At 38.7% G+C, this 14,266-nt stretch overlaps 1 protein-coding gene and 1 pseudogene across 1 annotated transcript in view; one reads left to right on the forward strand and one right to left on the reverse strand.

Moving 5' to 3' along the window:
* The window catches only part of TMEM130 (transmembrane protein 130), a 55,549-nt gene that overhangs the window by 3,686 nt on the left and 37,597 nt on the right, over positions 1-14,266 (reverse strand). Inside the window, exons 3-4 of the mRNA XM_020965233.1 lie at positions 6,921-7,123; positions 1,132-1,244 (exon numbers count right to left, since the gene is read on the reverse strand). Coding sequence (XP_020820892.1) covers positions 1,132-1,244; positions 6,921-7,123 — 316 coding nt within the window. The remainder of the gene's footprint in view (positions 1-1,131; positions 1,245-6,920; positions 7,124-14,266) is intronic.
* Positions 12,551-13,264, forward strand: LOC110193438 (14-3-3 protein zeta/delta pseudogene; annotated as a pseudogene).

The following is a 14,266-nucleotide window of genomic DNA, read 5'->3' on the forward strand; positions in this document are numbered from 1 at the left end:
GTGTTTGACACCTCTGGTATACAGAATTCTGGGGAAGTTCACATCAAATGCAAGTTGGTACCTGTTCTACAACTTCTGGTCTTAGAGAGGTACTGGGAGGACTAGGAAATTAAGTGACTTGCCCAGGGTCACATTGTCAGTATGTGTCAGAGGTAGGACCTCATCTTTCTGTCTCTGAGACCAGGTCTCTATCCATACCACGCCACATTTTCTTAAAATGGGAGTTAGAACTCTAAAAAAAGATCTTTAAACTATATAGATGTTTCCAGGGCCAGACCATATATGGAACACAATCAATAGTTGTTCTTCTCCCCGTTTTCTCTTTCTCTACTTCAGCAGGTATTGAAGTACATAGACTCACGTTAGTCATGACTGGGGATTTTTTCCTATGTATAGCAGGAAGCACAAAAAAAGTGACTGGGATGGATGAGTCAAAGACTTCACTTAGCATCAAGGTCTTCTTGCTGATGTTGATTTGTTTCCATCACCAGATTCTTAGCCTGTGTTTCCGATTTCTATCGCCTAGACTGTTTGCCTGGCTTTTGAACCTATTGCCTCTCCTAACGTCATATATCCACTTAATCTCCTCAACCTTGTCTAGTGATCTGGACTCCAAACCCAGTGTTTGACTTGACTCCTGGTGTTGGCAAATGCCCTGACTTTGGCTAGCCAATGTGGTTTTAAAGAGTCATGACCTTGTTCTGACCTGCAGTGTTTGAATGTACTTCAGACTGATACTTGATACTGGCTTCAGATACCCAGGCTCTTCTTCAATCACCAGCTTCTTGGTCCTTCCCCAGAGCTAACTTACTCCTGTATATATGCACTACCCTGTGTTCCCTTCTTTTGATCCTCACCTTTGGATTCACAGTCTGCTGCCACCTATAAAACTGGCATGGACAGATCATGGTAAATGCTTGCAAACGACACTACACTAAAAGTACAAACTTTGTCTTAAATTATCCCAAAACCCCAAGCATCCACAGACAGCCACCTTACCAAGATCATAACTACAAATGGAAAAACTCACACCTCCTTTTTTTACATTGGCTACTGCCTTGCTACCTGTCTCCCCTGTGCCACCCTCACCAAGGAAACCCTGTAAATGGGGCTGTGAGGATCAGCCAATACCTCCACCAGGTCCTTCTGCTGGGTGCTATTCCGGTAGGTCACATACACGATGAAACTCACCATTCCCAAGATGAGTAAGACACAGGGCAAAACAAAGAGAGCTGGATGGATGCCTGGGAAAGATAACAGAACAAATCTGTGGAGGTTCAGGCATTAACTTCCAAACATAACTCTGAGGGTGAGGAAGAAATAGTAAACTTACTTTTTAGCTTGTTTATATACTAGAATCAGATCAGTATTTTTATTTTCATGTACAGGCATAACCCTTACTTCATGTAACACCAATAAATGAACTTTGGATTTAATAAAAGATTACCTGGGGGGACAGGTGATTATTCATTTCAGTATAAGATTCGCAGTGGGATTCACAAGCTCATCTATTAAAAAGATATGACTCCACCTCCACTCCATGCAACACCAGTAAACGAAAATCCAGTTTTAATAAAACATTATGGAGGGATGATTATTCACTTCAATAAAAAATTCACAGTGGAATTCATAAGCTCATCTATTAAAGAGATTTGATTTACAATAATTCTTCACACCAGGGACTTGAACCAAACCAAGAACAGGAATTAGCTAAAACGAACAAAATACACACACACACACACACACACACACACACACACACACACACACACACACACTTTTCAAAAAATGGTTAAATCAAATCTGAGTTTATTTTTATTTTATTTTGAGACTGGGTCTTCTATTTCACCCAGGCTGGAAGTACAGTGGCCACTCACGGACCTGATCTAACTGCTAACTAGCCCCAAATCTTTAACCTCCATTTTTTCTGATCTGGTACAGCTTGTCCCTTCTTAAGCCCCCTGCTCTGGTGGGCTCACCATACTGGTGTCAAACTAAATGCTGACATGTGATCTATGTAGCTTCCCGCAGTTTTGAAGAAATCCAACAGCCTCCCTCAGCCTCCCCATAGCAGAGATTAGAGGCATGTGTTACCATGTCTAGGCTGTTTATTTTATTTTTATTGAGAAGAATGTAATAATACAGTTTGAATTAAAACAGAACTTATGTTTCCTACAACTACTGACCTAGAACAAAATCAAAGTATGAAGCAAACCTGAACCAAACCAATATTTTATTTGGCTCAAATTCAAGACTTGCACCCATTTTTTCAGGAATATAATTATTGTACTGTCTGGCAAGGTGAAGTATACTGGCATAATCATGCAAAGTAGATTCAGGTGTTTAAAGAACACATCTCAGTCTGCTTAAGTTACTTCTCCCTTGGGTACACCTTAGTATACAGCACAAGAAAGAAAATCCAGCTATCTGTGGTGGGAGCTTTATAACCCAAGGTCTACAATTAATCCAATGAGTTATTCAGAATAGTTTAAAAGGCCCAAAAGAGATATTACTCAGAGCCCAGGGAATGAATGATCTGGACCAGGTTTCTAAACTATTAGAAGTTCACCAGACAAAAGTCTTACCTAATGTAAGATGCTAGTACATCATATAATAAAATGGCAATAAAAGGCAATTTGTTAAGGAAAGTATATGATTTTAAGTGGGCAGCTAAGTGGCTCCCAGATAGAGTGCTGGGCCTAGAGTCAGGAAGACTCATCTTTGTGAGTTCAAATCTGCTCCGGAATTTGTCCTGAGGCATTATTTAAAGTTGTTCAGAGGATTTGGAGGAGAGCTCCAGAGAATCCCTGCCTTTTCTCTACCATCTTGACTCCATTCTCCCCCTGGCATCAAACAGTTAGTACCTCTGTGACCCATGGCAAATCACTTAACCCTGTTTGCTCAGTTCCTCAAATGATCTGAAGAAGGAAATGACAAACTACTCCAGTATCTCTGCCAAGAAGACTCCAAATGGGGTCACAGAGAGTAGGAAGTGACTAAAATACGACTTAACAACAGCAGTGACAATCAATGATTTAAGGGTGTTCTAGAGCCAGCTCATACCAAAGGGAGCATCTATACCTCAGAAGTCAGCAAGTGTTACAAATCAAGACTTGATTTCCTTTTTTGTTGATCGTCTACACTTAAGAAAGTGAAGGAGAAAATATTAATAATGTAGATTAGATGTAAAAGTGCGTCTAGCATTTTTTTTTACCAGCATCTCCCTAGATGTAATTGACCTTGACTGGTCATGCCCAGAGTATGGAGAAAACACTGGTTTATGAGCCCAACCTCACAGATCATAGGTGGTCTCAGTCCTTCAGGGAGAAGAGGAAGGAGACCATCTGATTTACAGTAAGTACTAATGTATGGGTAAGCAATGAGGGCCAATTACTGGACTAAAGGATGTTTAGAGTTGGATAAGGCATGGTTTCCCAAATTAACTTGGTCATAGAACATTTTGGGTGTGGACAATATAATTAACATTAATAAGTATCAAACCAACAGTAAACTAATAATTAAGCTTAAAAGCTTCACACTGCAGTAAGACTTTTGGGATATCCTGTGTAGTGCTTTAAGGTTTACAAAGTACATTATGTGGTCAAAGGATATGAACAGACAGTTCTCAGATGAAGAAATTAAAGCCATCTATAGTCATATGAAAAAATGCTCTAAATCATTATTGATTAGAGAATTGCAAATCAAAACAACTCTGAGGTACCACATCACACCTATCAGTTTGGCCAACATGACAAAACAGGAAAATGATAAATGTTGGAGAAGATGTGGGAAAATTGGAACACTAATACATTGTTGGTGGAGTTGCGAAATGATCCAACCATTTTGGAGAACAATTTGGAACTATGCCCAAAGGGATACAAAAATGTGCATACCCTTTGATCCAGCAATAGCACTTCTAGGGCTATATCCCAAAGAGATCAAACAAATGGGAAAAGGACCCACATCTACAAAAATATATTCATAGCAGCTCTTTTTGTGGTGGCAAAGAATTGGAAATTGAGAGGATGCCCATCAACTGGGGAATGGCTGAGCAAGTTGTGGTATATGAATGTAATGGAATACTATTGTGCTATAAGAAATGATGAACAGGCTGACTTCAGAAAAACCTGGAAAGACTTATATGGTCTGATGCTGAGTGAAGTGAGCAGGACCAAGAGGACTTTGTACACAATAACAGCCACGTTATGCAATGACTAAGAACGTTAAACTGAACCCTTCTCAGCATTATGAGGATCTAAGACATCTCCAGAGGCCTCGGGATGGAAAATGCTGTCCACATCCAAAGAAAGAACTATGGAAGTCGAATCACTATCACTTATTTTTACCTTCTGTTGAGTTTTGTTTCATCTTTCTGATGGTTCCTCCTATTGGTTTTAATTTTTACTTACAACTTCACTAATGTGAAAATATGTTTAATGGGTATGTAAATGTAAAGCCTATGTCAGATTGTGTGCCATCTTGGGGAGGGTAGGGGGGAGGAAAAGGGAGAAAAATTTTCAACTCAAAAGCATATGGGAAAAAAAAATAAAAACAAAGTACATTATGTGTGCTTAAATCACTTAATCCTCATACAAACCCTGTGAAATAAGTGTTATTATTATCATCTATTTTACAAATGAAGAGTCAAAGACCTAGAAGAAGGCACCCATAAAAGTAAGTCTGAGGGATGGGGAAGGACAGGAGGCGCAAAATACACTCTTACTCAGTAAAAGGGAATCAGGGAAATTTTGGAGCCAAATAGACAAAATTAAATCTACTTTCAGGCCACAGCATTGACAAAAAGAGAAATTGAAGTGTAATGGAAAAAGCACTGGACTTAAGTCAGAAGATCTGAATCTAAATGTTGGCTGAATCTGAACCTGTGTGTGACCCTGGGCAAGTCACTTCCCCTCTAGAGACCTGAGACTCCTCCTGGGTAAAAGAGCAATGGCTGGGGTTGGCTATGGGAGTCAAAGTGGGGTGGATGAGATAATATCTAAGCTCTCTCGTAGCAGTTGATTCTGTTCCCAACTGCCTTTGATTTTGTTGTTGTTGTTCAATCATTTTTCAGTCATGTCCTACTCTTTGCAGCCCCATTTGAGGTTTTCTTGCCAAAGATACTGGAGTGGTTTGCCATTTCCTTCTCCAACTCATTTTACAGATGAGGAAACTAAGGCAAACAGGATTCAGTGACTTGTCCAGGGTCACATAGCTAGTAAGTGTCTGAGGCCAGATTTGAACTTAGGAAAATGAGTTTTTCTGATAGCTACTGTGCTACCTAGTTGCCCTGTTAGGTAGGCTCTATTATTCTCCCCGGTTTTATAGATAAGGAAATTCAGGCAGAGAGTTTAGTGACTTATCCAGAATTCCTCAGTTAATAAATGTTTGAGGCAGGATTGAACTCAGGTCTTCCTGACTCTAGGTCCAACACTCTATGCATTGCACACCTTGCTTCCCGGTGAGCTAAGAGCTATCAGAGGCAGTATTGGCACCCAACTCTCCCTTATTCCAAGTTCAGCACTAATTCCACTACACCACTATTGTTAGGGTGGGAGATCTTCCACTTTGACTCTCCTCACTGCAAGATGCTTCCCTAAGCTTGGCCACACAACCTGATTGTTTGGCCCTCCCTTTCGAATGGAAGGCCTCTCACATATCCTCTCCTCACAGGCTCTTTCACCCATGCAGCAGCCAGAGGCAAAAAACAAAAACAAACAAACCAAAAAAACCTTGTCCATCCCTTACTATATACTGCCAGGCCTCCCACTCCCTCTCTTTTACCCCTTTTATTTCCTCCCTTCTTCAGAGTCATGGGAGAAAGTGCCTCTTCTTCTTCCTTTCAATGAATAATCTGCCCTAGCATTGACATGCTTTCACAAAACCTCTGCTTACATCTTCCAGAACTCCCAGGCTCCATGGAACAATTAAGGAAACTAGGATTTAGTCAAAGACTAGTCTGGCAGAACAAGCACTGGATTGCGAATCACAGGAATTGATTCTGAGTCTCAGCTCTGCCACTTACTAACTATATAACCTTTTGTGGCTTAATGTCTCTGAGCTTTGATTTCCTCTTCTGTAAAATGAGGGGGTCCAACTAGATGGCCTCTAAGTGTCCTTCTAGATCTAAATCTAGGGTCCTTTGATTAACATAACTGAGATAGAGAGAGATAAAGTGACTTGCCCAAATTGAGGTTTTTCTGCTATTCTTATTCAAAATATTAGCCTTATAGGAAGTAGGAGATCACCATAGATTATCTATAACAGAAAATGGACTCTTTGCCCCAAAATGATTTCCACTGCCTCTTATAGTACATGAAAATTATTCTTAAGCATAATTATTAGATTATACATTTCATTATCAATTCATTAATTAATGTAGAATGTAATTATGGTGTTATAATTAAAGATGGGGGCAGCATAGTATAATGTAAAACATCCTGGATTATCTACCATCTGTCTCTATCTATCTGTCTATCTCTCTGCCTATCTATAACAATAACAAAATCTCATTATTAGGTCCAGGCAGCTTGCCACTAATTAGGTGTGTGACCTTGGACAAGTCACTTCTATAGGTCTTAGCAGGTTTATTATTTGTAAAATAAGATGATTAAACTAGGTGATATCTAAAGGCTAAAAATTTTGCACATGATTTTCCAAATTGCTCTGGGAACTGAATACTTTTTACACTCGAAGAGTTCCTCATTAAACTGCAGATATGCTCAGAGCATCAGCACGAAACAACTGTTATCTGCCAACAGTTTAGCTGAGATTATTAGATGCTTAACTGAGAGTAAGTTTCCATAGGGAGAAAACCCCTAAAGGTGTCAGGTACACACACAAGGGAAATGAAGAAGAGGTGGGTGGGCACCAAAGACAAATTTCATCTGCTTCTCTTTTTTCATAAGAGTCCAATCACTTACCAGTGGCCCACACTTTAATCAGGTGATATTGATGCAGATAATTGATGCCATACTGGACTCTGACGCTGAGACAATACTGTCCTGGATCCTTGAAGGTGTGGTTCACGTTGTAAGAGGTACTATTTACCACCACCAGGTGGCACTCATTTCCTTCTAGTAGAACACAGTCTGGCTTGATGAGCCAGCATAAAGTCAGAGGAGAACTGAAAATAGACAAAATGAGAAGAAAAAAAAAAGACATAAATGGCTTTTAAGAAATGACTTTAAATATGGATCACATTGGGGATTGGCTGAACAACTTGTGGTATACAATTGTGTTGGAATATTACTGTGCTATAAGAAATGATGAGCTCAATGTTATCTTAGAAAAACATGTAAACTCAAAAGCTTATGGAAGTGATTGTTGATAAATAGAAATAAATTAAGAAAAAAAGGAAAACATGGAAATATTTGCATGAAATAATGAAGAATGAAATGCACAGAACCAAGAGAACATTGTATACAGTATTAGCAATATTATTTTAAGAACAACTTTGAATGTATAAGTCATTTTGTCTATCATAAATACCCAAATTAACTACAAAGTCATATGAAGAATGATGCTATCTGCATCCAAAGACAGAACTGATAAATAAAAGTCTGCATAGAATAATTTGACATTTATATACCTATTTGTGTCTCATAGTAGCCACCTCTAGGGCAGGGATGGGTAGAGGGAAGAAAAAAAAATTGCATGATCATTTTGTTGTATATTTGAAAGGAATAGCAAGTTGTGTATAGTAGATTTGCAATTTTATGTACAATCCCCTTTTTATTGTACTGTGTTATGGACATACTTGTTTTAAATGCATAAATTAAAAATAAAATTTTAAAAACATAGAACCATAGTGACTCAGAATTCGAAGGGAACCTCAGATCAAAGGTCATCTAGTTTAATCCATAACTGAAAAGGAATGCCCTCCACAAAATAGCTGCCAAACGATCATCAGAGAATACTGGAGCTAGAAAGAAATTTACACATTAGCTAGTCCAAGGTTTTGGGGGTTTTTTTGTTTGTTTTGGGTTTGGTTTTTTTGTTTTTTATGTTGTTGTTGTTGTTTGCTTTGTTTTTGTCATCGACTAGGGACCTGCTAGAGCCAGCTTGAGTTATCCCTGGAAAAAAAGTGATTGTTAAATTTTCAATGTAAGCATTTACACTTTGAAAATTGGCAAATGCTACAAATCAGGCTTTGACTTATTGTATTATTGGTTGTCTAGACTCAAGACTAAGCTTAAAAGTATGTAATGGGTACAGTTTTTCTCCCAGGGGAAAAAAAACATTTTAAACAGAAAACTGTCTAACATTTATCGACACACCCCTGCAGGAAGTCTAGCAAAACTTATGGACCCTCCTTGCAGAATAATGTTTTTAAATGCACAAAATAAAATCCTTAGGATTATAAAGGAAACCAATTATATTGGCTTCTTTTATATGAAGGAATTATATTGGCTCCCTTTATAGCTGGCTATAATTGTATTTTATTTTTATTTAATACAGTTACCAAAATATTTTAAAAAAAAGTCATGGACCTCACATTAAGAAATCCTGAGCTATTCCAATCCTTTGATTTTCTATAGTACAAACTGAAGTCCAGAGAAGGGTAATGATTTATCCAAGGTCACCTAACTAGTACGTGGCAAAATTAGGGCTAGAACCCAAGTGTCTTACTAAACAGTCCAGGGCTTACACTAGCCTGACTCCTTTGTGCAGTTCCTTGAAATTGACTGTAAGGGGTGAGATTTGCCCTGGCTGCCACACATATTTGTCAATGACATCAAATTGGTAGCCCTCTCAGGGCTCTAAGAAAAATTGCAAGGTAGGGGAGGCCTGTCTTATGAACACTCCCACAACCCTTACCACAATCCTGTACTTATTGCCAGGTACCAGGTGCCTACTTATTGCCTTCTGGGATATGTAACTTAACATTTCACTTCTAGAAGGTTATCTCTTGTCTACAAAACGCCTAGAGCATCAAGAGACAAAAGGGCTAAATCTAAGGACATGATTAGAAGAAAAAAAAAGTCCAGGGGAAGCCTTAAATTTTCTTGCCACAGTTGCATCATTCTTAGAGATCTTGAAGTTAGTTGTCTTTCCGAAAACAAATTTCATATACATTTAACCACAAATGTTTATTTAATATCACTAGTGCTGTGTATACAAGGATGAAAATCCACCTTGTCCCAGTTCTCAAGAAGTTTATAATCTGATTAGGCACACAATTTAGTTTATATTTGCAAATGTGCATGTTAGAAAGTCCAATAATAACCTACTACCGAGGGAAAAATAGTTGTGGGAACTGGCTAGCTGAGAGGTGTGTCCCGCAAATAACAGAAGTAAAATTAAAACTTGTTAAACAAGAACTTCCTTGCAAATTGAGAGTCTTCAGGTTTGAAAAAACATCTAAGTGATTTTCAGGTGACCCACCAAATTTTCACTAGTTCATCTTTCAGCACCCACAGTTGCAGCTTACCAACATAGTGCTAAAGTCTCAAGCAATGCTTTGTGGAGGAATGGGACACAATAAATGAAGTTCTCCATGGTGCCTTCCATGCACACTCCAGTCCATAACTTATTCTGTCACAGAATTTTAGAGTGTCAGAATCTTTAGAAGGCACTTAATTAACCTATTCCCCAAACAGGAATTCCCTCCAAAACATCTTTTCTGCAACGAGCAGTCAACCAGGTTGTATTTGACAACCTCCAACTTACTACCTAATGAGACATGCCATTCCATGGTCAAGACATTTTTCCATATAACAAGGTTAAATCTGTCTCTATAACTTCTCCTTGGTTTTGCTCTCTGGAGACAAATGAAATAAAATCTCTTAAGGAGAAGCTAGGTGATGCAGTGGATAGAAGGCAGGGCCTAGAGTCAGGAATAGTTATTTTTCATGAGTTCAAATAGGTTCTCAGACACTTACTAGCTGTGTGACCTTGGGCAAGTCATTTAACCCTGTTTGCCTCAGTTCCTCATCTACAAAATGAGCTGGAGAAGGAATTAGCAAACTACTCCAGTGTCTTTGCCAAGAAAACCCCAAGAGTTGGACACGACTGCAATGACCACCAACAACAAAATACTGTCTTCCCTAAGTCATCTCTTCTCCAGGCTAACTATTCCTAGCTCCTTCAACTGATCCTAAAGATGGAATGGTTTTGATTTCCTTATAATTCTGGTAACTTCCTTCAGATTTGCCCCAGATTTCATTATCCTAAAAAATGGCACTCATAGCTAAATACAATACTTCAGGGCTTGGAGCAAAACAATTTGTATGTTCTTTCTTTCTTTTTTTAGGCAGAGTTAAGTGACTTGCCCAGGGTCACATAGGTAGTGTCAAGTGTTTGGTCTGAGGCTATTTTTACTGGAACTCGGGCCCTCCTGACTTCAGGGCCAGCGCTCTATCCACTGCACCACCTAGCTGCCCCTGCATATGTTATTTCTTAAGGGAGTCAAAATACATTCATTGTTTCTTATATCTAGAGGCTGGTGGGAGAGAAGATCAGAAGACTGAATTACAGACTAGTAATCACAATAGGAAGTTGACATAATCCAAGAAATACAAGCAGTGTGCAACAGAGACCTTCACCAACATCCAGGTTCCTCTAAAAAGTGGCCTCACTCTCTTTTATAAAGGCATGGAGCATTGTTCACAAGGGTCCGTATCAGTTACAGGAAAAGAAACAATAAGATCTTGAGAGGTCCAGAAGATAGAGGTGATCTAGGCTGTGTGTGATCCTACGTAAGTCACTGAATCCTGTTTGTCTCAGTTTCTCTCATCTGTAAAATGAGCTGGAGAAGGAAATGGTAAGACCCACATCTGGTGCAATTCTAGACCAATTCCTAGTCCTTAAGAGAGCACATAGGATCACTGGATCATGAATTTAGATCTGAAAGGGACTTTAGAGGTCATATAATTCAGAGGTATCAAACATGTGGTCTGAGGCCACGTGGAAAACTAGATTAAAATGTAATTGGGAAACATTTAACAAAGTAAATAAAGCTAGACACAGCATAGACAAAGTGAATTTTAATTTCCTAAGTCAATATGCAGCCAGCAGGAATTCATTTCTACTTGAGTTTGACACCATTGATCTATTTCAACTCTTCCTTTTTCAGAAGAGGAAAATGAGACCTGAAGAGGTTATGACTTGTCCCATGGGGTATGACAAGTGGTGAGGAGAAGAACCAAGATTTGAATACAGGTTTCTACGTTCGGTATGCTCTTTGTTGTACCACAGTGGAAGACAGATGAAGAAATTCGGCATTTGCTAGGCATCTGTTAAGTTCCTGCTATATATTTGGCATTATGCCAAATTTTAAGGTTGTCACATGGAAAATAGACTTGTCCTTTTTGGTCTTGGGGATGGAACTGGAAACGATGGATAGAAGCGACATAGAGGCAAATTTAGGCTTGATAGGAAAGACTTCCTAAAAACTTGAGTGGAATGGACTATTACGGGCAGTAATGGGCTCCCTCCTAGTTGGTGGTATGCTAGTAAATGTTTAACAACATGATCTCCAAAAACAAATGTACAAGTATGCACAATACACCTTTAAGTTTAATCTGCCTTATCAAAATTTTCTCCATCACTCTCCTGCATTTAGACAATCAACAAAACAATAAATCAAGCCTGATTTGCTTGTTTGCTGATTTCCAAAGTGTAATGCTCACACTGAAAATTTAACAATTGGCTCTCTTGGTTTGAGCCAGCTCCATTACACCCCTGCCTTCTTTAGAGGTGTTCAGGCTGGTACTATATGATCACTTGTTACATGTGGTATAGTGGGGTTTCCTTTTCAAGTATAGGTTGGGGGTGTCTGTTGCTGTGATTGTGTGGCATAGAGAAGAATTAGAAGACATAGATCCTGCTCTGTACAAGCTTACAGTCTAGCTGAAGAGACAAAACAGACAAATATGCCACAAATAAAAACCTAAACTAAGTACAGGTTAAGACAGAATTAGATGTTATATGTAAGCAGTAAGCTAATATTAATAATAACTCTGCTTTCTATAGCACTTTATAGAATTTCTCAAAGAGCTACAATATACTTTTCTCACCACACTTCTGAGAGGTAGGGACTGCAAATATTATTCCTAATTTTACAAATGAGGAGATTGAGGTTCAGAGATACTAGATGACTTGTCCAATGTCAATTAGCTAGTTAGAACAAATCACCTTTCCACTATACCAGGAAAGTGGGGTATGATTCGAGGGGGATGCGATTAATCAGAAGAAGTTTGTAAGACTGATGATAGATAGTTAAATAGATATAGAGATAGAGCATTTATTACGTGATATACTAAATAAATTTAATTATTTAGTTACTACATTAAATTTAATTTATATTTATTATATATTTTATTTATTGTATATATTATATAAATATTTATATTTAATTTAATTACTTAATTACTATATGCCAAAGAGTATAAAAGAAAACCCTGTCTGAGATGAGAGATATAGGGACAGAGTCAGTCCAGCTGCTGCCACTGCAGCTGCTGCCCCACTAGTCACTACCACCACCCTGTCCCGCACTCCCATCTGCCTTTCCTCAACACTGCCACTCACTCCAGGCACAGAACATTCAGTCATGGATAAAAATGAGTCGGTGCCGAAGGCCAAATTGGCTGAGCAGGTTGAGAGATATGATGGCGTTGCAGCCTGCATGAAGTCTGTAACTGAGCAAGGAGCTTAATGAACCAATGAGGAGAGGAATCTTCTCTCTGTTGCTTACAATAATGTTGTAGGGGCCTGAAGATCATGTTGGAGGGTTGTTTCAAGTATTGCGCAAAAGACGGAAAACGCTGAGAAAAAACAGCAGATGGACAGAGAATACAGAGAGAAAATCGAGACCAAACCCACTCTATCTGCAATGATGTACTGTCTCTATTGCTTCACTAGCAGAAAGCAAAGTTAGAAAAAGTTTGAAAATGAAAGGATACTATTACCATTATTTGGCTGAGGTTGTTGCTGCAGATGACAAGAAAGGAAAAGTGGATTAATCACAACAAGTGTATCAAGAAGCATTTGAAATCAGCAAAACAGAGACGCAACCAATGCATCCTATAAGCCTGAGTCTGGCCTTGAACTTCTCTATGTTCTGTTACCAGATCCTGAACTCTCCAGAGAAAGCCTGCTCTCTTGCAAAGACAGCTTTTGATGAAGCCTTTGCTGAACTTGATACATTAAGGGAAGAATCAAAGATAGCACACTAAAAACGCAATTACTGAGAGACAATTTGACATTGCGGATATCAGATACCCAAGGGGACAAAGCTGAAGCAGGAGAAGGAAGGGAGAATTAACCAGCCTTCCATCTTTTGTCTGCCTCATTGTAAAATTTACACACAGTAGACCATCTGTCCTCCATGCTGTCCCACAAACAGTTTTTATTTACAATTTATGACAGGTTCATGTTACTTCTATTTGGATTTCTATATTTCCCATGTGTTTTTATGTTTAATACTAGGGGAGTAGAGTCAGTTAACATTTGGGGAGTTATCTGTTTTCATCTGAGGTGGCCAATATGGGAATATGGAATTTTTATACACATTTTATATGTTTGGTAGAGTATTCTTGGTACACTGTGATTTCACAAGGCCAGTGTTAAAACAGCGTCCACATCTAGGTAAAGAAAACTGCCTACATATGGGTCTGTTGTGGTAAGGGGATAAAGGGGTAATTGGTTGTAGTCACAGGTGTAGTTATTGTAGGTACTTTAGGGTTGGAGCCTTCATGACTGTGGTAGAAACAGACGTCCCATAGATATTAGATGTCATTCCATGTGTTATCTGTGGAATATAAAAGCTCAACGTGTATACCTTTATGATTGCAGTTGCAGAAGTATTTCTTAGACAAAGTTTTAACCCAGTCAATTTACTCTGGAGAAGGGCAGAAACAGTGCACATTCCATTATTTGTAAAGTTACCTGCTGTTCGCTTTCATTATTTTTGCTACACTCATTTTATTTGTATTTAAATGGTTTAGGCAATCTAAGCACAAATGTACAAGTAAAGATGCAGTAAAAATGAATTGCTAGGGGCAGCTAGGTGGCACAGAGGATAAAGCACCGGCCATGGAGTCAGGAGGACCTGAGTTCAAATCTGACCTCAGACACTTGACAATTACTAGGTGTGTGACCCTGGGCAAGTCACTTAACCCCAACTGCATTGCCAAAAAAAAAAAAGAATTGCTTTTACTCATAAAGTCACTATATATCAAACACAGCAGTAAAACAAAACACCCATGTGTTTAACTTTTTTTAAGGCTTTTTGCTTTTGTGATTCTTTTGAGACTTGCCTAACATA

This window comes from Phascolarctos cinereus, unplaced genomic scaffold, assembly GCF_003287225.1.
Source record: "Phascolarctos cinereus isolate Bilbo 61053 unplaced genomic scaffold, phaCin_HiC Scaffold_4;HRSCAF=312, whole genome shotgun sequence".
Classification (NCBI taxonomy): Eukaryota; Metazoa; Chordata; class Mammalia; order Diprotodontia; family Phascolarctidae; genus Phascolarctos; species Phascolarctos cinereus.